The sequence below is a fragment of the Petromyzon marinus genome, chromosome 3 (genome assembly GCF_048934315.1).
Source record: "Petromyzon marinus isolate PM22_M1 ecotype Great Lakes invasive population chromosome 3, UKy_Petmar_22M1.pri1.0, whole genome shotgun sequence".
Lineage (NCBI taxonomy): Eukaryota > Metazoa > Chordata > Hyperoartia > Petromyzontiformes > Petromyzontidae > Petromyzon > Petromyzon marinus.
The window spans coordinates 9,166,487-9,193,687 of record NC_133669.1 but is presented as its reverse complement, the minus strand read 5'-3'; the positions used below and the strand labels follow the sequence as shown (position 1 = coordinate 9,193,687).

General features: G+C 48.0%; 1 protein-coding gene across 1 annotated transcript; it reads left to right on the top strand.

Annotated features, from left to right (window-relative positions):
• Window positions 1–10,275: 10,275 nt before the first annotated feature.
• On the top strand, window positions 10,276–26,853 carry LOC116958535 (fibroblast growth factor 19-like). Its single transcript, XM_032981194.2, has 3 exons — window positions 10,276–12,885; window positions 21,671–21,774; window positions 24,614–26,853. Exons 1-3 carry the CDS (start codon window positions 12,543–12,545, stop codon window positions 24,977–24,979), a joined length of 813 nt encoding a protein of 270 aa, XP_032837085.1. The 5' UTR covers window positions 10,276–12,542; the 3' UTR covers window positions 24,980–26,853.
• Window positions 26,854–27,201: the final 348 nt, after the last annotated feature.

Sequence of the window (27,201 nt, the reverse complement as noted above, 5' to 3'; positions counted from 1 at the left end):
ATTCACCAAAGTTCCTATACCTGACACCATCGCAATCATTGAAGACTTGGTTCATCAAGGACTAAACACTGAGGTACCCCCCCTGGTGAGACACTGTTTAACCAATACATACTTCACTTGGAATGGAACTTTCTACAAGCAAACTGAGGGCACCCCAATGGGCTCCCCCCTATCTCCGGTTGTAGCCAACATTTTCATGGAGAAATTTGAGACTGACGCCCAACCTTATGGAAGAGGTACGTGGATGACACTTTTGTCATCTGGCCACATGGCCTGCCTGCTCTAGACCAATTCCTCGACCACATCAACTCCATACACCCAGCCATCAGATTTACCATGGAAGTCAAAAAAGATGGCAAGCTAGATTTTTTGGATGTCCTAATAAAAAAGAGACCTGATGGTTCAATGAGTCATTCTGTCTACAGGAAAGCTACCCATACGGATGCTTATCTGAAACCGGATTCCTACCACCATCCATCCCAGAAGAATTCCCTCATCAAGACTCTGCACCATAGAGCCCAATGCATATTCGACCAGGAACACATAGCCAGTGAACTCAAGCACGTACACCTAACTCTTAAGGCTAATGGTTACTCCGACTACACAATCCGCAAAGCTATCACTCCAACCATGAAGAAGGACCCTCTTGAGGAGCCTTTCAAAACCATCACTTTACCCTACATTGCAGGGATCACAAAAAAGATCTCCAAAATCTTGAATAAACACAAGATCCAGGTCCGATTCAACACATTACATAAAATCCGTGATCTGGTTCCGTCTGTAAAAGATGTGATTCCGGACATACAGTACCCTGGCGTCTACAAACTAAGTTGCCTCTGTGGTAGTAGTTACAATGGAGAAACCAAACGACATGTCTCGGACCGCATTCGTGAACACAAAGCAGATCTAAAACACGGTAGGACCAACACCTCGGCCGTGGCAGATCACTGTTATAATTCAGTAGGCTCACATGACATTGACTTCTCCAAGACAGAGGTTCTTTGCAAGCCATCTGGCTACCATGAGAGATTCGTTCATGAAGCTATCCACATATATAAACACAGAGACAATTTCAACCGAGAAGATGGATTCTGGCTGAGCAATCATTGGAAGGATTTGATAGACCATTTCGGGTCTTAATTGATTGTTCACACTTACGGTGGCTTTCAGACCGCATCCATTATTTTAGTTTCCCCCCTCCTCCTTTCCGAACATAGATGGACTCGTCCATCTGAATAACTGTCAAATCGCTCTCCGTGGTGCTAACGTTTAAAAAAAAAACTACACTTTTTTCAAATTTTCTTGCTGTGGTTTTCACACCTGATGCTGATTGCTTGTGTTGAAGTCGAAACGTCATGAGAATTGTATTGTTTTATATTTTTATTATTTTATTGTTTTCCTTCTACGTGACTTTACCGAAAGAACCAAGAATGAATCCCTGCAGTCACGAAAGCTTTAAGTCAAAAATACAATAAAGTTCAGCAATGGAACCAAATAGAAATCAAAGCAGTGACAACTGTCACATGAGTAATCGGAAATGCTGTACAGACGTGAATCAATGTTCAATAATTAATTCCCCGAGGTTTGAGTATGAGATGGGAATCCAGCCAGATGCCAATATAATTGTATGAGGAAACATTTTCAATTGTGATTCTGCATAGAGTGGTTCTGCACAAAGTTGCAATGGTTCTGAGCTGGAGTAGAATTGGGGCTCATAAAAGTAACACATTTAGTCGCGTTTCCATTCAGGTGGTATTTCAAGGCAATCTAGCAATTTCTAATGATTGTAACCTTGTAATTTTGCATTTGTACATTATCTAATGAAGACCCAGTGTAGAGAGAATCATGTGACCAGTGCTGTACGTGAACAGGGATTGAGCGCTGCCTTAATGCTCGCTTGAGCAGGAAAATACTGCGATTTTGCTTTAGCCATGCCTCTTTACACTGGAACATCGCGGCGTGAGCTATCACAGCGTGCTCTGTGCACTGTAAACATCACCCTAGCCCAGGGGTCGGCAAACCTAAGACTCCGGAGCCGCATGCGGTGGCTCTTCGGCTTGAAGAAAAAAAAAAACCCCTCAAATCATAAACGGAATTTAACGTGACAAAACAAAATGCACAGTCCAACTATTTTTTTGTTAAAGAATAACTAAGGGGGACAACAACTAAACAGACGAAGTTTATTCCATCACCTATTGTGTTTAAGTCAGAATTTGTTGGTCATCTGCTGTATACCTGCCGTTGTTTGTGTACAAGTGGCTCTCTCCGCGCGTGATGCGGCTCTCGAACTATTTTGGTCAAAGACTGAAACAAAACTAATTATGTACTTATTTGAAATGTTGACGACCCCTCCTGCCCCTTCCTACTGGCTCAGCCCCCATTTAAATTGTTTTAATCGAGCCAAACATTGGTGGCATAATATTTAATACCATTGGCAATTAAGAAATGGGGATCATTTCCTCAGATAAATCGTGGGTGAGAGCTGTAGCAGAATGTATGATGGACAACCTCAGATCATATCGTTACTCATTCTCTCTAGGAGGTAAAAATGTATGAAATGTTTATTTAAGATTGACTGTGTCATGGGAAAAACATATATTCAGCTCACATACATCTGCCAGTATGGGATTGATGATGATAGTGAACTGACGATCGTGATGATATAGTAATCATGATAACGATGATGGTCCTGAAGGAGATGGTGATGACGATCATGACGGGGTATACTTAACGATGATGGAAACAATTTCTAAAATGATGGTGACTGTGCTGATGGTTATGATGTCGAAAACAATTATGAGGGTGAATGGCAATTATAGTGATGACAACGACGAAGATTATGACAACATTTGAGTATGGTGACGACAATTACAATTATTATGGCAATAATAAATACTGTATCACGTGTAATAATGATGGAGATAGTGATAATGGTGATTGTAACAATGGTGATAATAATGGTTAAGATTCATAGTACTACTAATAATAATGCTTAAGATAACATAATGCTCCTCTGCTTGGTTCTTTCGGGAAAGTCACGTAGAATGGAAATAAAATAATAAAATAAAACATAATAATATTGTTTTCTTTTTATTATTTTATTTCCATTCCACGTGACTTTACCGAAAGAACCAAGAAGATGAATCCCTGCAGTCACGAAAGCTTTAAATAGAAATATAACATAATGCTGTTGCTGATGACGATAATGATGACGATCAAGATGGTATACAAAAACCATGACGGTGACAATGACCAGAGTGATGATTACGGTGACAAGGTCGACAATGACGGTAATTGTGTTAAACAAAAGACAAAAAACGATGATAGCGACAATGGCAATGATGGCATTAGTCATAATGCTGATAGTGACAGTGATGCTTGTGAATATATTCAAGGTGACAAGCCCGCCCGTCTCCCCCACCCCATGCTCCTCCCACTGGCCCCAGGCAGTTTTCCCCGGTCTCTGCCAGTCTCTCTCTCTATCTCTACGCCTCAGAAGGCTGCTTTTTGCATTTGGCAGCAAGTTTCTTTGCAGCCCTGCCACACCAAAAACATAACAAAAATTGGCCTTCCGCCCAGGTCTCCCTTGACAAAGAGACTGAGTATATATTCACTCTCATACGGTTTAAATGAAGGTTAATCATCGCTCCAGCATGCAAATCATTGATTACATCACCCGGAGTGTACCCGAACTCATGAGATATTGGAAGCTAAGCAGGTTTAAGTCTTGATTTAAAGCTTTCGTGACTGCAGTAATTCATATTCTTAGTTTTTTCGGTAAAGTCACGTTGAAGAGAAACAACAAAATAATAAAAGATATATAAAACAATAAAAAAATTCTCACGACCGTTTGAGTTACGGTCGAAACGTCGTGAGAATTTGTTATCGTTTTATATATATATTTTATTATTTTGTTGTTTCTCTTCAACGTGACTTTACCGAAAAAACTAAGAATATAGGTTTAAGTCTGTAAAGGTCTTCACGGACCCGCACTGATCAGTATTGTGAAGTATGGTCACACAACCCCGTTGACACGCACAGCACAAGGAGGTCGTCATCCTGTATTAGATGTTTAAAAGAGCTGTGTAGATCCTTTTGCAACGTTTTCTCTTCTTGAAGTGGCTTTTACGAGATTACAAAAAAATTGACATTTCATATCGATTCTCGGACTAGTAGTGCTGTTTTGACATTTGTAGGTTTCAACATCAAGCCACGTTGAGCGATGTGAACACCAAAACATAAAATACAAACAACAAATGAGGAGGGCATCCTTGGCAGAGTGTCAGAAGTGGCAGTCAAGGGTTTAAATTATGCTCGGTGGGAGGGATAGTACGAGTGCCTGGTTGTCTCGTTCCAATGTCCACCTAAGAGTGGAGGCACACGGAAGACAATGAAAGATGACCTGGGGGCGTCATGATACCGAGAATGTTGCAATAGCAAGCTGCAAATGACAAAGCCACAAGGATACTCATTTCAAAGTGGTTTGTGCACTGCGCTAAAATCCCTGCAAGCTGTTTATTATATCGATTCTCAACCGCGGACAAACATGAGTGGCACGTTCATATTCACCTGACCTGGACCTCCTCTGTAGGTGGACTCAGCCTAAGATGTGTATGCTGCAATACAATATTAAAAAATACAACCCGGCAGAGCGTGTGGTCTTCAGCACTGGGGAGACAAAGGTGGCCGTGCACCTTAGCTGGCCACACTACTCCCTCGTGTGCCGTGCGGAGCCTTAATAAGTGCTTGCTAACAGCGCTTGCCACCTTGAATTTTAATCGGTTATGAGTGAAATCTTTGTCTTTGTGCTTGTGTGTGATCAATAAGCAGATATGAATGCCCCATACCAGCAGTGCCCTCATGAAAGACGTTTCTGCCCTGCTGGCAGACTTGGTTTCCCGTGGTATGTACTCGAATACTACACTCATTTATATCCAATATTATGCAATATTACATAACGAGGTTCCTTCGAACGCTAGTAACACACACAAAAATTACAGGGAAACTTACAAAGACAAATTTATCTGAATGTCGGGCGATTCGTTTGAGAAAAAGTTTCTTTAAAAAACGGTGCACATGAATTTTAGATGATAAAACGCATGCTAATCACGTTTTTTTGTAATGAATTGCATCGGCTTTAACTCCGTCAAACAGTGTTGGAATGAATGGTGCTGAGCCAAGTAAGAAGCCACAGAATTAATTATTATACCGTACAACTCAAAATAATCATTAGCTCCCAGAAGAGCTTGGGGCCGATGGGTTGTGAAAATACTTTAATATTTTATATCTATATATATGAAGTTGACATATTGTGCGTTCGTTCGTACGTTTCTCAGTCCGCTTGTCCTGGTGGGGGTCGTGGTGGCAGCATGTTGAGTAGGGCGGTCCGGATCTCCCTTTCCCTGGTGACAGACTCTAGCACTACATTACTATACACTACTACACTATACACTACACTCCTATACACTACACTATACACTACTATACACAGACTCTAGCTCTTCCTGGGGAATTCCCAGGCGTTCCCAGCTCAGTTGAGCGACATAAGGTCTGCATATCTATTGTTATTTATATGCTCCGAAAATGACGTTGATTATTATGTTATGTATTATACCATTTAGCGTCGAATTAGGACCCATATCTTTAAGAGGGCCCTTGCCTTCAACATCTGGCAGTTCACCAGCATTGATTCAAGCAAGCCTGACTCTACTGATGAGACACTCAGTGTCAAAGCCGGTCCAGAGTTTATTTGCACTGAATCAATGCTGCTGAAATGATTCACTCTCGGAAGGCCGTTTGATTGTGTGAACAAGTTTTATTCTTTATGTGGACATGTTATGGAGACATTGTCTGCTAACCGACAGTATTTAGTTGACTACACTACGGCCTCGCCCACTTGGATGCGATTGGCTATTGGCCGCCACGCCCATTACAAAGCCCCACCCACTCCAAAAATATCACCACCACGTAACCCTTCCAAGGTGAGAACTCAAGAGACAGGGATACAGGGGCTCCTCTATTTACGAACGAGTTAGGTTCCAGGAGTATGTTCGTAAGTCGATTTGTTCGTAAGTCCAACTTTACTCTTGTCGATTTAAAACATGTTGTACGGCATGTACACTAAACACGGGAAATGGCTTCACAAGTTGTACAATTTCCTGCAGATGCCACTGGTTCTTCATGTTCTTCATATGTAGATGCCACTGGTTCTTCATGTTCTGCAGATGTAGATGCTACTAGTTCTTCATGCTCTGCAAATGTAGATGCTACTAGTTCTTCGTGCAACAGCTACATGGCATATGGACAGGTTTGTTTGTATCTCTGAACGTTCGTAAGTATAATGTTCGTAAGTAGAGGAGTCCATGTAGTCCCATTTGCATGCGTGACCTGGGTCGCCCAATGACGTCAGTAACAAAGGGATTTTCAGAATTGACTTTAATCAGTGATGAACACCTTCCCGCGACGGTTGTGCGGAACAGAACACGGAGTAGAACTATTTGTTTCTGTGGTACGGCCCATTAAATATATGAACAAATATAGTATGAGTCAGAGCGGGATTCAGAATCTTTATTTATCCTGGAGAAATCCGACGAGCTATGAAGCTTGTTTTTAACAGATGGCCAGAGGGAGCGGGTCAGAAAGTTACTACAGCAAACAATAAAAACGATATGCGTGCAAAGTATAGGAAAGGTAAGACAAATTTACTAACAATAAATACAATATATAAAGTATATAAGTCAAATAAATAGATACAATAGATAAAATATATAAAGAACTCGGGTAGCCGGGTTCGTAGCGCAGTGGGGGATAACCGCTACACGATCGGTCCCCACAGGCCAAGTTAGGAAACCACTGGAGCTATCTGCACTTTTATATTTAGATTGAAAACTAATTTCTCACAAGCTGCTTTTTGTGTTTAGTTTGTTGTCCCCCCCCCCACCGCACCTCCGATTAGCACAGTTGGCTACGTATGGTGCGAAAGAAGTTCAACATGCTGTACATACACTCAAACATACATACATATTTCCAGGATAGACACACGTTCAAACACACATACACCCAGTCCGACATATATACACATGCAGATACAGTCCGCCACACACACACACAGCATACGCATTCATATACCCAGTCAGACACACTGACGCATGCAATAGATACAAAGATCCCCCGCGGAGCCTTAACAGACCGTTGGGGTCAAGTGCTGTTCGCGAGCAGCATCTTTGAAGGCCGGCACGGCACACGACTGAGCGGGTGGTCGACACCACACCCAGCACACACACATACACACACACAGTACACGCGCAAATACATGACAGCCAGACGTCGTTGCTATCATAGCGTTCGCCCCAAAATCTGCTTCTGCTGCAGCTGCTACTCCTCCTCTACGTTGCGCCCAAATTCTACCGCGTTCGCAACACGTGCAGCAGTAGCGGCAGTGTTAGCACCAGGCAGTGCGTGCGTCCCAGTGTGACCACGAGCACTCGGGCCACGGGGACCACAGCAAAGGCCGGACGGACGCTCGCATTCAGTGCGGCGTCAAGGGAAGAGTCGTGAGGCACCTCTTCCATGGGACGAGTCGAGAGGCACCTCTTCCATGGGAAGAGTCATGAGGCACCTCTTCCATGGGAAGAGTCATGAGGCACCTCTTCCATGGGAAGAGTCGTGAGGCACCTCTTCCATGGGAAGAGTCGTGAGGCACCTCTTCCATGGGAAGAGTCATGAGGCACCTCTTCCATGGGAAGAGTCATGAGGCACCTCTTCCATGGGAAGAGTCGTGAGGCACCTCTTCCATGGGAAGAGTCGTGAGGCACCTCTTCCATGGGAAGAGTCATGAGGCACCTCTTCCATGGGAAGAGTCATGAGGCACCTCTTCCATGGGAAGAGTCATGAGGCACCTCTTCCATGGGAAGAGTCGAGAGGCACCTCTTCCATGGGAAGAGTCATGAGGCACCTCTTCCATGGGAAGAGTCGAGAGGCACCTCTTCCATGGGAAGAGTCATGAGGCACCTCTTCCATGGGAAGAGTCGAGGGGCACCTCTTCCATGGGAAGAGTCATGAGGCACCTCTTCCATGGGAAGAGTCGAGAGGCACCTCTTCCATGGGAAGAGTCGAGAGGCACCTCTTCCATGGGAAGAATCATGAGGCACCTCTTCCATGGGAAGAGTCGTGAGGCACCTCTTCCATGGGAAGAGTCGTGAGGCACCTCTTCCATGGGAAGAGTCATGAGGCACCTCTTCCATGGGAAGAGTCATGAGGCACCTCTTCCATGGGAAGAGTCATGAGGCACCTCTTCCATGGGAAGAGTCGAGAGGCACCTCTTCCATGGGAAGAGTCATGAGGCACCTCTTCCATGGGAAGAGTCGAGGGGCACCTCTTCCATGGGAAGAGTCATGAGGCACCTCTTCCATGGGAAGAGTCGAGGGGCACCTCTTCCTTGGGACGAGTCATGAGGCACCTCTTCCATGGGAAGAGTCGAGAGGCACCTCTTCCATGGGAAGAGTCGAGAGGCACCTCTTCCATGGGAAGAGTCACGAGGCACCTCTTCCATGGGAAGAGTCGAGAGGCACCTCTTCCATGGGAAGAGTCATGAGGCACCTCTTCCTTGGGAAGAGTCATGAGGCACCTCTTCCATGGGAAGAGTCATGAGGCACCTCTTCCATGGGAAGAGTCATGAGGCACCTCTTCCATGGGAAGAGTCGTGAGGCACCTCTTCCATGGGAAGAGTCGTGAGGCACCTCTTCCATGGGAAGAGTCGTGAGGCACCTCTTCCATGGGAAGAGTCGAGAGGCACCTCTTCCATGGGAAGAGTCGTGAGGCACCTCTTCCATGGGAAGAGTCACGAGGCACCTCTTCCATGGGAAGAGTCGAGAGGCACCTCTTCCATGGGAAGAGTCGTGAGGCACCTCTTCCATGGGAAGAGTCGTGAGGCACCTCTTCCATGGGAAGAGTCGAGAGGCACCTCTTCCATGGGAAGAGTCGAGAGGCACCTCTTCCATGGGAAGAGTCGAGAGGCACCTCTTCCATGGGAAGAGCCATGATGCACCTCTTCCATGGGAAGAGTCATGAGGCACCTCTTCCATGGGAAGAGTCGAGAGGCACCTCTTCCATGGGAAGAGTCGAGAGGCACCTCTTCCATGGGAAGAGTCATGAGGCACCTCTTCCATGGGAAGAGTCATGAGGCACCTCTTCCATGGGAAAGAGTCATGAGGCACCTCTTCCATGGGAAGAGTCGAGAGGCACCTCTTCCATGAGAAGAGTTGAGAGGCACCTCTTCCATGGGAAGAGTCGTGAGGCACCTCTTCCATGGGAAGAGTCACGAGGCACCTCTTCCATGGGAAGAGTCGAGAGGCACCTCTTCCATGGGAAGAGTCGTGAGGCACCTCTTCCATGGGAAGAGTCGTGAGGCACCTCTTCCATGGGAAGAGTCGAGAGGCACCTCTTCCATGGGAAGAGTCGAGAGGCACCTCTTCCATGGGAAGAGTCGAGAGGCACCTCTTCCATGGGAAGAGCCATGATGCACCTCTTCCATGGGAAGAGTCATGAGGCACCTCTTCCATGGGAAGAGTCGAGAGGCACCTCTTCCATGGGAAGAGTCGAGAGGCACCTCTTCCATGGGAAGAGTCATGAGGCACCTCTTCCATGGGAAGAGTCATGAGGCACCTCTTCCATGGGAAAGAGTCATGAGGCACCTCTTCCATGGGAAGAGTCGAGAGGCACCTCTTCCATGGGAAGAGTTGAGAGGCACCTCTTTCATGGGAAGAGTCATGAGGCACCTCTTCCATGGGAAGAGTCCAGAGGCACCTCTTCCATGGGAAGAGTCGAGAGGCACCTCTTCCATGGGAAGAGTCGAGAGGCACCTCTTCCATGGGAAGAGTCATGAGGCACCTCTTCCATGGGAAGAGTCCAGAGGCACCTCTTCCATGGGAAGAGTCGAGAGGCACGTCTTCCAAGACACGCGACCTTTGCCACGCCGCAGCTGCCGTTACCGTGCAAGCCAGCGCGTGTGTGTCTGCGCGTTAATGTGTATGTGCGTGAGGCGGCGTGTCTGTGTGTGTGAGGCGTGTCTGTGTGTCTGTGCGTCCGTGTGTCTGTGTGTCTGCGCGTTAATGTGTCTGTGTGTGAGGAGTGTCTGTGTGTGAGGCGTGTCTGTGCGTCCGTGTGTCTGTGTGCAAATACGCTGGTGCAGTGATTCGTAAGCGGTGCGCTGCGCGACGAACCCAGCCACACCTAAGTTCGATTCCCGCTCATGGAAAACATCAGTGAGGAATATCAGAGACCGGTTCCTGGGTAACCCTCCCAGACTTTAAATGGGTAACCCTGGTGCGGCGTGTTATAACAATAATACATCTGCACTAGGGAGACAAAGGCGGCCGGGCGTGGTGCTGCTGCTGGACACGCGCCACTCGTCACGTTGCGACCCAAACAGCGCTCGCTCCCCAACAGCCTGTTAAAGACGATGATGGGGGATCTTTGCGTGTGTCTGCATACGTGTCGATTGTAAACACACACATACACACACACGCACCCACGTACAGACAGACACATACACACGCATGCACCCACGCATAGACAGACACATACACACACACGCACCCACGCACAGACATACACACACACGTACCCACCCACAGACACATACACACACGCATCCACGCATAGACAGACACATACACACGCACGCACAGACACATACACACGCACGCACCCATGCACAGACAGACACATAAAAGATGAAGATCCCCCATATAGCCTTAACAGACTGTCGGGGCAAGTGCTGTTAGCGAGCACCTATGAAGGCCGGAACGGTACACAAGGGGGTGGGTAGCCAGCACCACGCCCGACCGCCTTTGTCTCCCTAGTGGTAATGTTTACACACCGCACCAGGTACTAATTTGAGGCTGAGTCGACCTAGGGGAGGCCCGGGACCGGTTCAGATAATCGTTACTGGTGTTGGCCGTGAGCGGGAATCGAACTTGGGTCGCCGGGTTCATAGCGCAGCGCGCTATCCGCTACACTATCGCTCCCCACAGACAGACACATACACACGCACACACGCACAGACACACACGCACCCACGCACAGACAGACACATACACACGCACGCACAGACACGCACACACACACGCACGCACCCACGCACAGACAGACACATACACACGCACGGACCCACGCACAGACAGACACATACACACGCACGCTGCCCCGTGTACTCGCTCCACTCTCAGCTGGTTTAAACCAGCTGAGAGTGGATCGGCACACGATATCGAATCCATCAATAAAAACACGCCAAGCATAGACCGGGAGAGAGAGAGAGAGCGCGCCGGAGAGAGAGAGAAGAGAGACAGGGAGAGAGGGAAAAGAGAGAGAAAGCTCGCCCGTCGTGGGAGGCCGCTCTCGTTTTGAGCTGTAATCCGACTCGCCGGCGTTGGTGACCACTTTTAGGGCGGCTGGAGAGAGACTGACTGGGGGTGGTGCCGTGTGTTCTGTGTCCGTGCGACGAGAGAGAGAGAGACAGACAGAGAGACAAGAGTTGGATTTGGTGTGTTGTTGAAAGTGTCCGGAGAGAGACTGGCTGGGGGGTGGTTGCGTGTGTTCTGTGTCCGTGCGACGAGAGAGAGACAGAGAGACAAGAGTTGTAATTGGTGTGTTGTTGAAAGTGTCCGGAGAGAGACTGGCTGGGGGTGGTTGCGTGTGTTCTGTGTCCGTGCGACGAGAGACAAGAGGCGGAGTTGAAATTGGCCAGTTTTTGGAAGTGTTTCCTCACCCGAGTGGGTACTTAGGAAACTGAGGTGACACGGTGACATCAAAGGTCGGACCAGTCCAAGCCTGAGGCTGGCCCTGTCTAGCTAGATACAAGATACAACACACGGAGACACCGTTGTAGGCTAACGGGACAGAGAGATAGGTGCGCGATGACAATTCGAACGGCGAAGTAAACAACAACAACAACAACACAAATAGGGCTAAATTTTAATAGTGTGAACTGTAATAACAGAGGATTTACCAAAGCCGTCCCGACGCCTTTGGGTTGCAAGGGAGGTGATGACACGACTATTCGTGACAGGCAGTGCGCGGAGAGACGTCATGTCGCGCCAAACAAGTTGAACAATTAAGGAAGGGAGAGATAAAGAAGTGCAAGAGTTGGTGTGAGAGAGAGAGAGATAAGGGGGAGGAGATGGAGGGAGACACGATGGATGCATCGGTCGTCGCCTGATCGGCGCGTCCAAGGATCATTACCACCAGCGTTATCATCACCAACAGCATCATTACCACCAGCATTACCATCGCTACCAGCAGCATCATTACCGCCAGTATAATCACCATTACCAGCACCACCACCACCACAATCATCACCAAGAGCATACTTATACTCACCAGCACCAACCAGCCTTGCCATCAGCGAGCTCGTCCTGTAGGAGGATTTTCAGAAAGCCAGAACCGAGGGCGTGAAAAATACACAGAGAGGGCCTCTGGCGTGGCCAAGACTGCAAGTGTCACGGGACACGTGTTCGTATGCGGCGGACCCGCGCTGCCAGAGGATGAGAATGGGCTCGCGGAGGGATTCGGAGGGACTCTTCTTCCCGTCAGTGGTTGTGGCCGCGCTCATCGCGGCTCTGCACTTCGACTTTGTGCGACACTCTCTTGCGGCGCCCGCTGCTGCTGCTGCATCATCGTCATCATCGGCGTTGTCATCCTCGTCGTCGTCGTCGTCGTCTTCCTCTTCGCTGCCGGCAGCCCACAGGAGTCCAAGGCACGTTCCTGCGGCGGGACCCGTCCGTCTAAGGCACCTGTACAGCCCCGAGAGCCGCGGGTCGGGAGGGCTGCACCTGCATCTTAGAGACGACGGCACGGTGGGCGGAGCGGCCCAGCAGAGTAAGCAAAGTACGTATCACGTTTTTTGTTTTGATTATGCGCCGTATTCTTCGAATTTACAGGACGCTCCGGAAAATCAGACGCAGCCTCAAACGGTGTGCCCGGTGTGGATGAAGTCATACAAATCTGCTCATAGGCACACCTCGTGGATGATAAGACGCACCCCCAAATTTCGCTTTCAAATGTAGGTGCTGCGCTCAAGTAATCTGGGCAAAAAACTGAAGCGTCCCAAGTAGCTCAAGTGTTCCTTGATGTTTAGAAAACAATCTAGGTGGCACCGAACATGAGCTCGAATGCACACCCTAATGGGCATTACATACTCATTGACGTAAGCTAATTCATCTCTGTCGTCTCAAATATTGCCTTCAGTTATATTCTCACATCTCACGACATGGGCTCTCTCTTGTCCGCATCTCATTTCACGACGTTCCCGGTCTCGCGTAGAACCCTTCTCTCGTCTCATTTTTACACCTCAATCTTTTGTCCACAGTTCATTCGCCTCGCCGCACATTGCGCTCTTGTCCATATCACTTCTGTCACCTCACCAGACTTGGATTCATTGAAAGGGGAGGCGGGGTGGTGGTGGGAATGGGTTAGCACACCCACCACTGTAACCCCCCCCCTTCCACCACTCAATCTCCTGTCATCCTCCCTGTGCCGGCTCTCCCACACGCACCCTCTCCCACTCTTCTTTAGTTTTCAGGCTTAAAATGCAGCCAACGGGGACGGGGGGGGGGGGTGGTGGATCACGTAGTGATTTGTGTGAGATTCCTTCAAACTCCGCTGCGAAGGGCTGCTAGGTTGTGGTTGGTGGTGGTGGGTAGGATGTCACAGTGCAGCAATTTGGTTAAGTAGAGCGCATCGCTCTAGCATACCCTTTAAGAGTGTTTCCCCCGCTTCGTAAGCATGCTGGATTCACATCCGGGGGTTCTCTGGTTGTGTCCCACATCGAGCGCTAACACACATTCATTGTATTGGGCAAACCCCCAAATAAATGCATGGAACTCTCCTGATGCAAATCTCGAGTCTCGGGCTTTCGCGATATATCGATGACGTTATGAGTGTTATTACGAATGATACATTGCACTTTCGTTTGTATTTCATGTTTTCATCTCTGCGGGACGCTGCCAAGAAAAATTCTGTACTGCCACAAAAGTCAGCGCGAGTGGCCTTGACGGCCCTGCCGTTTTGTCTGCACGCGGGCCCCTTTGAAGTGCGGTGCCCTTTAATTCGCACCGATAAAATTTAACTCCGCTCCTTCCATAACAATGCAGCACGTGGCGCTTCACAGTGACGAGAAAAGCCCTCGAGTCTACTGAATCCATAAAGTATGATTCATCTAGTAATTATTTAAAGTCGACTATTCGACTCGTGTACGTACAATTTTTTTAAGACCACCAGTAAAGAACCCGTTTCTCTGAAATAGAAAATAAGAGCTGCCTTTTTCATACTCGATCGTCCTGTACTCTTAGCACTTTAAAGTTAGCCGATTTTTTTGTAACAAAATGCCAAGATAATACGTACTGTGAGCTGTGAGGTTTTTGTCTGTTATATTCTTTAGGATTAAAACAAAAATGTTCTGGCGGAAAGAATTTACATTTATAGAGGCACAAATTGGAATGTTTGAGCAATTTTAAATAAACCGTGTCAGTCTTCTGTGTTGGTTCTTCCCACCTCTGCAGTGTCACTAATAAATGTCTTCCCGAACGTTTTCAGCCGTTGCAAATCAGTTGAACGTTTATTTGATTGCGTGGAAAAAAATCCCGTTTAGCCAGTTACCCAGCTAGCTTCAGTGGCAGCGGCCCACAGCCACGAACACTTTTATTATTTTTGGAGTGCAGAGGAGCCAGTAGCTAGCCAGTAAGCTCGAGGACTATATTATAATGAAATAGCATGGTTTAATGAATCGCTTCCTCGTCTCAGCCCAGACTTCTCAATCACTGCTGCTATATTATGAACACTGTACTATTGGCCGATATAAAGATCACGATGCGATGAAACAACTTAAAGGCGGGGTTAGTGATCGCCTAGAGATGGCGACTGAAATTCACCTGCAAAGTGGGCAGACAGCGGGGTATTGAGTCCAGTAGCATCTCGTTGTGTATGCATGGATTTTCTCTGAGATACATCGCGAGGTGTCTCTTAGTAGATGTGTCTTAAACGCTTGTGCTGTACATCATTGTCATCATCCATGGTCGAGCCACTGCTGGATGAAAGCTTCCCCGTGTCGTCGTTATCCCTTGTGGCACGACAATGCCAAAATGCATCTCGCTCCTGTACCAGAGCCGATCTCATCGCTCCATCTCTGTCATGGTTGTCCTGTCGGGGTGATCTCGCTTTGGGCTATGCACATTTAAATCTACTTTGAAAACGCATTTCTTTAGAACAGTTTTTGTTAGGGTTTAGTTTGTTGTCCTTCCCCCACACCTCCGATTAGCACGGTTGGGCTACGTACGGTGGGAAAGAAGTTCTACATACATACATACATAGGCTGCATCACTGTTTGATCCACCAACCCCACCTCCAGTTGATAGGATTACGAGCACCCTGCTGGTTCAGGTCAAGAGCTCATCACGATTCCACCACACCTCGCCATCACGTCCTTATGCTAGATCTCCCTGATAATAGGTTTTTCCGCTTTTTTTCTGGCAACAAAACAGGTGTTAAGATGTTAAAACACAAAACTGAAACCTTTTACAAGGAATCACGTCTGCATTAACCACAATTCTTGTGGTCAGAATGCAAACAAAAAACATACTTTGATAATATTTGCATTGTCTTTGAAACTGATTGGTCCACACCAGAGACAGCTTTCTTTTGAGCCTAGTCTAAAATGGTGTTAGACCAGAAAGCTGTCTCTGGTGTGGACCAATCAGTTTCAAAGACAATGCATATATTATCAGAGTATATTTTTTGTTTGCATTCTGACCACGAGTATTGTGGTTAATGCAGACATGATTCCTCGTAAAAGGTTTCAGTTTGGTGTTTTAACATCTTAACACCTGTTTTGTTGCCATAAAAGAGGAAAAAATCTATTATCATAATTTGGTACTGGCAAAGGAGGTCCCATGATCTAGATCCCCCTATTGTTGCAAAGTCCATACCTGACCACTAAGGCCTTTTTTAAAAATCACAGTTTCAATCTATATCCTGATGCAGAAGATTAGTGCTGGATACAGTCACATTTGCCAATTTGATTTGTAACTTTTATCCTTAACTTTGTAATGAGAGTTCAATTTTAATGTGCCATTTTATTGAAGTACGGTGTGTTGTGTTGGTGTGGTCTTGGACTGTTTTTGTTGTTGTTTTGCTGCCTTGCCCAAGCTTGCATAAAGTGTTGAAAAATCGGACGTATACTTTATTTATATTTAATTCTTTATATGTTGTGACTTTATTACCTTCTTCTCTATTTGTTGTAACTTGCTGATCCGCCCCGACTGTACGTTTGTGAAAAAGAGCTTCATAGCTCATCGGATTCCTCCAGTCTGAATAAAGATTCTGATTATCATCACCACCGCCACCATCAGACTTCAGGTATTCCCCTTGGCAGTCAACCTCTGACTCTGTAACCTGCCCTCCTCCACCCTGCACATGTGACCCACCCTCCCATTGTAAACTCAGAATAGAACATGGTACATTTTCTTCCATGTTCTATTCCTAAACGTATACCTTGTTTACCCCTTCCTGCCATGAAATTCCCTGCACCTTCGACTTGAACCTGTGTGCACAGGGGCCAGAAGCTTATATTCTAGAGCAGTGGTGCTAAACCTTTACTACAGACTGCACCACTTGGGTTCTCAGAAAGGGCATCTCGCACCCCCAGGGGATGCGTGCACCCCGGGTTGAGAACCACTGTTTCTAGAGACGTTGTTAAATATCCAACCTGCACGTCCAAGCCTCTCAATTGTAAATGATCCATAGTTAATCCCTGGATGTTTTGCTGTCTCTACGCTGGTCATGATTTTGGTGAACGCGTGGTCGAGCACGACTTCAAACAAATTGAGTTAAAAAAGTTCTTAATTGGGTAATACCTACGAGCAACATAACACCCTTCTGATACGTCTACATTCGTCTGTGAAACAGTGTATTATTTGCGCCTTGTGCCTTACGAACGGCGCAAATACCAAGGGTTCTAATTATAATTACAAAATACACCCCTGTCAAATAACTTGTCCTCACCTTCAACCACTCTGATGTCCCTGGCTACTCGTCACACACAGACCAAAATTCCATCACATAAGTTATTAAGCAGGCCCAAATACCATAACAACAACATAGACGTTTCCATCCATAGCGCTTTCCTCCAGGCAGAATCCCGTGATTGATTCAAGTTTACAAAACAAATACCGACATCTTACTCATACAGCTCTTTTCTATTATCTGCCTGATTGTATAAGTACAATTTAACACGTAGGCTTTATTATTTAGAATAACCGTGTTTAGCTTAGATCGTGTAAATATATTTAGGTACAATCGGGGACGTACTATTAAAGGCACACTAAGCTATATGTACAACAAGCCGAAGACAGCAAATTTAATAAGGGAGCAATTTGAACAATTTGATGCATCTCGGAGGAGTATCCAGTGCAAAGTTCCTGAGCAATATTTTGCACAGCGCCTAGTGGATGGAAGACCACGATCGCTGACGTCGTTGAGAAAGGACACAGCACATTGAGCGGGGGGGGGGGGCTGATTGTAAAACTTTGATTTGCGCGTCTGTAAAAAAGAGCTTCATAGCTCTTCAGATTCCTCCAGTATAAATACATGTTCTGATTCCGATCTCTGCAGCCCCTCCCTGCTCTAAGCCAGTGCTGGTTGTCATCATTACACACACAATTTGCTCGCCGCAAACGAACCACAATACCTTGCTGATCTAGCTAAGGAGCATAGACCATCACACAAACTCTGGTCATCCTCGCAGCGGCGTTTGGCTTGCCATTGAATAAAGACGGTCACCGCATCGAGCGCTTTCAGATGCGCTTCTGCGGACGTCTGGAACGCTCTTCCTTCAGATATTTGGAAGCCACTGGAGCTATGTACTTTTAAATATAGATTGAAGAGTCATTTCTTTTAGAACTACGTTTTGTGTTTAATTTGTTGTCCTACCCCCGCACCTCCGATTAACATGGTTGGCCACAAAGATGTTCTTCATACATTCTCACATTAAGCGCACACCGTGGATAGCTGTTAAACCCAACACGATGAATGCTGTCAAATGCAAATTTCAATCGACAGTGAAATATTCGCGATACCACGGTCAACTCACTACGCTTGAGAACTCGGTTTAAATCACGTGCGGCTGGCCGAGTCACCAATCCGAACCCATGTTCTCATCTTGCCGGCACGGTGTCACTAACACGGCGATTATGAGCCCCCCGATGCGCCTGCCACCTCCACATAGAAGCCTCAAAGCGCTTCGCGTCGCGCAACCGGGAAAAAGCGCAACCGGGAAAAAGCCACGTTTATCTGACTTCTTGTGTTGGACCTCGACAACCCTGGTGGGCCCTTGTTGATAATGTATGCGAGTGCCCTAAGCTGTCGTAAAATCCCCTGTGCAGTCTGTACTTTGGAACAGCGGGTAAGAGTGAAACTGAAGTTGACGCGGAAATTGTTAGTTTAATAGGAAGTTTATAGGAAGCATTTCTCTGACGCAGCGACGTCCAAATGCCCCTCAATGTGCCCGATCTCGTCTGATCTTGGAGGCTAAGAAGGTTTGAGACTGGCTAGTACTTGCATAGGAGAGGGCCTATCGGAATGCCAGGTGTTATAGGCTAGGGCTACGAGGTGGCTCGGAGACGGGTGACACGGAAAAGAGATTTTGATTCTCTCTGTGCAGAGCTTTGAGTGTTACCTCCTCATATGCATGGTGGATTTTCTCAGGATTCCTGCCATTTGAAGCCAAACTCTCATGAATGGAATTGGCCAACGCCCCAATATCGCAATGCTCTCCTGAAATATTGTCTTGAGACTCGGTGATGTTTTCATGGATGAGGGCATTCATAGATTTTCACACGTCTTGTATGTATGTTGAACTTCTTTCGCACTGTACGTAGCCAACCGTGCTAACCGGGGGGTGCGGGACCGTGCTAATCGGAGGTGCAGGATAATGTGAATGTGTTGCATGGCGCAACAGATATAGAGATAATTTGAGGTATATGCTGAAGATACAGCATAATATATGTGGCCATACACATCTGTAATCAAATGCATTTGTGTGGGATTGGTTGATCGCAAACAATCATATTTATAGACACTCAGCAGCAGGGGCTGAGTGGTGCCTGTTTGTGGCAGTACATCAAGTAGTTTGCTGCTCCATACCATGCGGATGCTTTCTTGGTACTCTCCTCATCATGAGTTTATTTCACTGGGCACTCAATTTTGAATTCACTCACAACACCAGCAATCGTGAATTCAAGACATTAGCCAACGACTAGCTGTACTGCTTCAAGCAGGCACCACCTCTCACTGTCCTTGCAGGTGAGGGTCTCTGGCACACGAAGGCTACATCTCTGCGTGACCCACTAACCCCATATATAATTCGATTGATTGCGATGAGCATCATCACCACCAAACAAAGATCTTGGCATGAGACGCAGTCTCCATTCCGAAGAGCAGCCAAGGTGTCAGAGAGTGGGCCGTGGAAGGAACATATCAACCGACGTGTTAGAGACTGGCCCACAGGGGGGGACATTACAGAACTACTTCTGAGATATTCAAGCGACCTCTTATCCACACACTAGCGGTGCTGCACTTTACCCGCAATGTGCTACTATTGAGGTGTTCAACACATAACAGTCAGGTTCAGACATTTTTTTGTTTTTGTGACTTCTCAGAATTGGGAGTTTTGCCAAATTAAGTGAACGGGCAAATGTGTAACACGATGTTTTTTGTTTGTGCTCAGTAATTGCTGAATGGATAGAGGCCATCTCTCTATAATTGGTAACCCAGTTTAATCACCCTCGATTTAATACCCAAACAGGAGGATTTATCCACAATTCTGGATGTCACCTGATGAGGCGAGTTGTAATTGCCGGCGGAATATCGTACTCGAATTGTAAATGTTGTGGGTTTACCCTCCAACACACCGGTGTTCTGAACTAATAAGTAATTGCCATGTTTCGTTCACGTGACAAACCTTACTAATTGGCCGTGTCGGGTGGTGGTTGGTTTAACGACACATTCACGTGATCTAATCCAACAAACCTCCATTATGGATAATATTGGTCGTGAAAGTCTACGTATTAAACCTAGTTTAATCATTGATGGGCTGCCTGGATTAAAATCCAGGATCTTGGTGGTGCTGGCTCGGTGCTCCTACCCCTCTGAGCCACCACCAGGCCACCTCTCCCACACTTTTATTTTTAAGGGATCTGATTGGCACTTTATTGCTATGCGTCTGCTTGCGTCTCCGTCGGTCCGTGTGAGGACACTTCACGTGAAGGGTCAGCATGCAAACCGCTAAGCCACTGCTCAGCAGTTTGCTCGTTGCAGCACGAATCCGGCAAACCCAAGTTCTAGTCCCACTCACGGCCAACAAAAGTTAAGATTGTCTGAATCGGTCCTGGGCCTCCTCTAGGTCGACTCAGCCTCACATTTGTAGCTGGTGCGGTGTGTCAAACTTTGCCACTCGGGAGACAAAAGTAGCCGGCCGTGGCGCTGGCCACCCATCAACTCGTGTGCCGTGTCAGTTTTTTTTAATATATAAATGCTCGCTAACAGCACTTGCCCCAACAGTCTGTTAAGGCTATAAATCGGATGTTTATCTTTGGACATTTCGCATGAACCGCTGAACCAGTTGCTACGCAATTTAACACGCAGCTGACTAATTACACTAATTAGCACTGCCGTGCATTTGCGCGGCATACACGACCGGGGTTGGGTCAGGGAGGGGTCACATCAGCACAACGCGTGAAGCCGGCTCAACGCTGAGGGATGCAGGTGACGTCATCACGCAGGTGTGCACGTGATTTTAACCACTGCGCACCTGCCCGCAAGCCAGACAATTTTTTTTTATAAAATATAGTGTAACAGAAATGTGCATCTATCTATATTATTTTGGCAATATAGGCAACAAAATAATTTTCTCGAGGTATTTTATTTTATATTTTTTTATGGTGGTGGGTGGGGGGGGGTAGATGGCAGGGTGGATCACAGGTCAGAGCGCTGAGTGGGCACTGCTAAGATCCTGCGTTTGAATTCAGGCAAACATTACCATTGTCATGTCTTTGATGAAACTGGATACTCAATGGCAGTGAGCTGATGGTCTCATCCCTGTCACCAATCACCCAAATAATATAGTTTTTTTGGGTTAGATTTTGGCAATATAGGCAACAAAATAATTCTCTGAAAATATATGTATATACACACTCTGATAATATATGCATATATGCAGAGTGTGTATATGCATATATTATCAGAGTGCGTTTTTTGTTGGAATTTTGACGACAAGTATTGTGGTTAATGCACACTTGATTCCCCGTAAAAAAGGTTTCAGTTTTGTTGCCAGAAAATAAAAAGGGGAAAACCCTTATTATTATTATTATCACCTCGTTAAATTCGCCTTTACTCCCGAGTTCTCTCCGTATACCTCGATTCTGTTGATTTCTTGCTGACAATACACACGGGGCGCATTGGCATCTCACGGAATGAAATGCGCCACTTGACAAACGTACGTCTCTATTATTAAACCCTCCTGAAAATTCGACGGAGGCTCTCTTAACAGACGGACCGGCGTGCCAGCTTGCCGCACTGACGGTCGCTCGCTCGCCCCTTCGCGTGTGCCGCGGCGCTGCAGGTTTGCTGGAGATGCGCTGGGTGGACAGGGGCGTCGTGGCCATCAAGGGCGTGAGCAGCCAGCGGTACCTGTGCATGGACGACCACGGCGGCCTGCACGGCTCGGTGAGGAACAGCGGTGCCCCCCTCCCGCTTCCCCCGAATGAGTGGTAGAGGAGCGCCGGCTGGGCATTGGGGCAGGCCACATCAAAATCACATTCACGCATGCAAATATACCATGCGGGCAAGCCGGGAAGTCGGGTGCCCGGTGGACACGGTGGAGCGCTTCGACTTTCCCGATGAGCGACGAGAGGCCGCGCAGTCGTTTGTCCTCCCCCCCTCCACACCTACGATTAGCACGGTTGGCTACGTACGGTGCGAAAGAAGTTCAATGTACAACATACCCGGAAGGAGAGCTTAGAATGTGCCTAAGTTTAGTGAGGAGAAAGTTTCGGGTCATGTTTTTTTTTTATGACAGATGGGCCAAGCTCCAAGGTCCATATATAACCTTTCAATACCATCAGTCTCAAGGCTCACTTGCAGTCAGAATGAGCCCATTCTCGACTCGATACCATTAATTTTGACAGACCAACGAATAAAGTATCTTATAACGCAGATAATTGGAAACGTCTTTGGCCCGACATACAAATCAATGCTCACAGGTTTACATAAAATTTTAATTTGTAAAGTAGCATGGCACAATTTTTTTTACTCACACATTCAGTGCTTGCAGGGTATGTTACCAAATATTACTCGCAAGAGCACCGCCCGTAAGCAGTGGCATCTATTCAACACCAAACAGCAACATTGTAAAACCTCATTATATTGCAGAGAATCGCGGGGTAAAATATGAATGGCGGCGTATAAAAAAACACATAGAAGGTTCGTGCGGTGTAAGCGTTCTTTGTCAAGCAGCAGTGGGGTGGCAGGGCTTGAATCATTACTGCCTTCCCAGCGATTGCGACGTGTAAAAAACTGAACTGGGGTAGCAGCAGTGAACACAGCGTTTCGTGCACTGCGCTACGAACCCAGCGACCCAAATTCAATTCCCGGCCACGGCCAACATTCGTGGCGAGTGATAGCTGAAACGGTCCTGGGCACCAACCTGCACAAATCTTCAGGTTGAAGTGGGGTCAAACAACCCGCACAACCGACGGGGCGTGGGGAGCCTTTCATCCAGCAGATGGATCGACAGAGGACTGTAAATGACGGCTGCCACTTTGTGGACACTGTCGCCCCGTCTCGACGCGCAAACTCCTGCAGCAAATTGGCGGTCGACGTTCCGAGTGAGAACTGTGACCCTCCAAGGAATGGCGCCCTCCCCTCCCCTCCCCCCCAGTGATCCGTAGATCAAACACTTTGCTGCCTGTGTAAGGCAGCAAAGAGCAGTTGATGCGAATGCTGTCACAAGAGGTCACGCCTTTGGCGCAACTGTCCTTCGCTGACTATGCGTGATCAATGAGTGTAAATTACTATTGCTAACAACCGTGATCTGCTAATGAGGTCGCGTGGGGGGAACCTAAGTGGAGGCCGGGGCTTTGTGTGGCGCTGGCTCTCATCACTCCGTCGTGCGGAACGACAACTGCACTGGCTCTAGCAGTCAGCATGGCTCTGAACGAGGGATCCTTGACTTTGTGTGACCCTGGGGGAGGTGTGTCTTGCCAGTGAATGCGCGCGCGCATGAGATGCTTCGTAGATAATGGTGATGACAGATGGAAATAGCATTCATTTTCTTTCACGTTAGAAAGGTATTTCCTGGTGTTCCGTGTCAGCCGGTGTGGCTCAGCAGAAAAAAAAAAACCCCGTAACATTCTGACACCTTTGATTCTAGATTTGAAGCTTTCGTGACTGCAAGGATTCATACTCTTTTGTTTTTTCGGTAAAGTCACGTAGGTAAAATAAATTTGAAAATAAAAGAAAACAGCTAAATTAAATCACGACGTTTCGGAGGCAACACAAGCTTCCATCTTCAGGTGGAACAGTCACAGCAAGATATCTGCATCAAGTGCTTGAAGCTTGTGTTGCCTCCGAAACGTCGCGATTTAATTTAGTTGTTTTCTTTTATTTTAAATTTTATTTTACCCACGTGACTTTACCCAAAAAACAAAGAGTATTCTGACACCTCACATTTGAACACCTACAACAATTAAAATCTGCTAATCAACAATGACATGGCGGCGTAGCTCAGAAGTGTGCAGGCGGTGCAACTGCAACCGGTGCCTGTGGGCCAGAGGGGCCCAGGGGCCGGAGGGGCCCAGGCACCAAGTCACGAAGGAGGGGGTGGAAATTGGACAGGGAGCCCCCATTTGATCCCTTGCTCCACCAGGCCGCATGCCAAGCACACTACACCACTGCGATTACGCGCGAGACATTGTTTTTGTTTTGCTTGGACTGACGCGATCGCACACAACGCACTTTCATTCCTAGGCAAGAAGAGCTGAGCAACTATTTCTGTTCCTGCTACCGCCAAAGTTGCAACCGCCCAGAACCAGACACCCGGTGCATATACACAAGTGTGGGAACAGGGTGGGGAGTGGCAGTACAGTGGTTAGCGCACTGCTCTACGAACTCAAGGACCCGAATTTGATTCCCGCTCACGGCCAACATGAGTGGCGACATTTCTTAACTGCTGCTGGATCTCCTCTAGGTCGACTCAGCCTTATTTAAAACTAAACTATTTTTTTGTTTTACCGGATAAGGCCCACTGAGCTATATACCTCTTTTTTTCAGAAGCGACCTGGCCACAAATGATAGCTCAACGAAGTGGCTTACCACAGAAACATTTACAGCAGCCAAACACTCTAAACGCATGTTCCTAACTGTGGAGGGAAAAACCGGCGGGCCCCGGGCTAAGCCGTAGCCTCACTGCAGAGACGAAGTTTATCGCGAGATAAAATCACGAGATGAAAATAAAACCCCCCCACGTTGTACCGAACTCACGCGCGCGTTCCGTGCGCTCCCTCAGACCGAGTACCGCCCGCGCGAGTGCACCTTCCGTGAGCGCACCCTGCCCGACGGCTACACCATCTTCTACTCAGCGCACCGTCACGCCGTCGTCACGCTCAGCCCCGGGCAGGGCCGCTTGCGCTCCTCCTCTTCGTCCACCTCGTCGGGGAGGCACCACCTCCTCCCGCCGCTCTCGCAGTTCCTGGCCACCGTCAACGCCGTGCCACTTCACCACGTGCTGGCCTACGACGACCTGGCGGAGCCCCCCGGAGATGGCGGCGGCGGCGGCGGCGGCGGCGGTGGATCCGAGGGCCAGCTGGACGTCGACGATCCGCTGGGAATGGACGCGGCGTGGCGGGCCGAACCGCTGGGCCTCCTCCGCTAGCGGGAGCGGCCCAGGGGCCTCGTAAGCGACGGCTCTTGGGGGGCGGGGTTGGGGGGGATGCGGGTCCGGGAAGCGGAAGGTAGATGCGCACCTAGGCCGTGTGTCCCCCAGGGCCATTGCCCAAAGAGTCAGTCTTATGTATATATATTTATTTCCATCATGTTCTTTTTTGAGTTCTCATCATAAAAGGGTTACGTTTCCTCCATCCTGTCTAAACTTGCATTTCTTCATTTTCATGGAACCTCTTTTCTATGAGCGGTGGAGCAGCACCTTCCCATTTCTACCTCTTGGCCTTCCCCTCCCCCCCTCCCCCCGGCTCTTGAAGAGCTTCCTTTCGCGAGCCTTCCCCTCTACCAGTGCTGCTCAGCCTCGGCCTTTTGCCTTCTCCAATAGGTTCCACTTAGACTGCTCGTTAACTCACGTGAGCGCTTATTTATTTTTCTTTCCCCCTACAGCCGATTTTCTGCATTCGGCGCCACTCCCCATCTCTCAAGGCCTTCCCGGCATCCATGCCTGCCGAGTGTAACGCTCCACGCACTTCAGTGCTCCACGCTAAGGGCCTTCACTTTGTTCTCTTCTCCCGCTCCCTGCTCATCCACCTTCTTGCTGAATGCTAATTTAATTCGTGGCAAATCCTAGCTCTGTTCCCCCGAGGGCATTTACCGTCTCCTATCAGACTTACTTCCCCGTATATATTTGAACCGTTTGATCATCGTATTGGCGACGAGAGCGGAGGATTTACGCATTCGCGTCAATATTCGATTCGACGTTTCAAGCTAAAAGGTCAAGGTTCGCCGTTCCGGCACCACGGCGGTGACGTTGCTGCGACATTCCTCCCGCACATTTTGCAACGCGTCGTCGTCGTCATCGCATTGGCGTCTTCAACGATGCCGCAACGGCACGGCGGAACGTACGCAACGTTTCAAGTCTTTTAGTTGCTTAGGTTCAACTTAAAAGTCAAGGCAGACAGCCCAGGACACAGGTACGCTTGGTATGTATAAATAATATCTACACGGCTAGAGCCGGTTATGTTTTCTGAGTTGTGTCTTCCTTTAAGAGGAGGAAGGTCTCTCCCTGTGATCCGCCGGGGAGTTGCGCCGCAATGGTTTGCGACCCGTTTCGGCGCGACCGCACCACTAGAGGGTTGCAGAAATCAGCGAGGGCCGTAGTAGCTGCTCTGCGTCCCTCCACTACTTGAGCAGCCCTGATTGCACTCGGGATAACCGATTCTATTTTTTCTTTTACTGACGCACGGAGACGAAGAATGACGGCACATCTTTTTACGGACGTGGCTATAAATGAAAGCTGCGCTCCGGTTATCGCGGCACGGCATCGTGATGTTGCGATGTTGGCGAGCGTTTTCGCGCGTGCGCACTTGGGCACGTGTTCCGTGTTCATGGGCTTAGCCGTTGATTCATTTTGGCTGGGCTCGTCCAGGTCTGTGACCTGGGAATAACAATTCCGCGTCGATCGCATCACGTGCACCGTACCTCTCCCTCTGGCTGTGGGTTGCTCGTCGCGTGCCACCAGCCGCCCTGGAAAATATTCAGCGATAATTTAAGCCCTGGGTTTGGGTGTGGAAATGCCCACTCGTCCACCGTCTGCTCTCCATGTCACTCCTCTCTTGCTCCCCCATTCCATTACATTTCTCCTCATCCTGCGTCCCTCCCACAACCGCCGTCCATCGTGATCTCCTTTGTTGTTGTTTTTTTATTTTTACCGGCCGCAACAAACGCTTATCCGCACAAGATTGCCCCCTTTCATGGGCTCGCGTTGCTAATTGTGAAATCCGAAGAGGCCATTGTGTTACCGTGTTCTACCGAATAGCACGTGTACATTTGTGTCTTTTTTGACAATCTTTGTGCTCGTACCTTGCCTCGTGGGATGGAACGCACAAAGAGCGCGGTCGGTCGGTCGGTCCGTTTCGTTATGAGAATGTTTGCCAGTGGCAGGCAGTTGGAATCTGGAGAGACGGATAGCCTTAGATCAGTCACCGTGGCTTGCTGGTGAACTAGTTTGCACGGAGACAACGGTCCGTTTCCAAAAAGACAAACGCTGGATAGTTTCCTCTGGACTTCGGTCGGTGTTGTTGTGATTATCGACCGGGGATGTGCACGGTTCACTGGATTGAGCGCAAAAAAACCTCAGCAGCGTCGTTTTCAAAACTTGCCCATTGTGTTAAGAACAATGGGCAATGATTTACCCAGGACAGCATCGCGGAG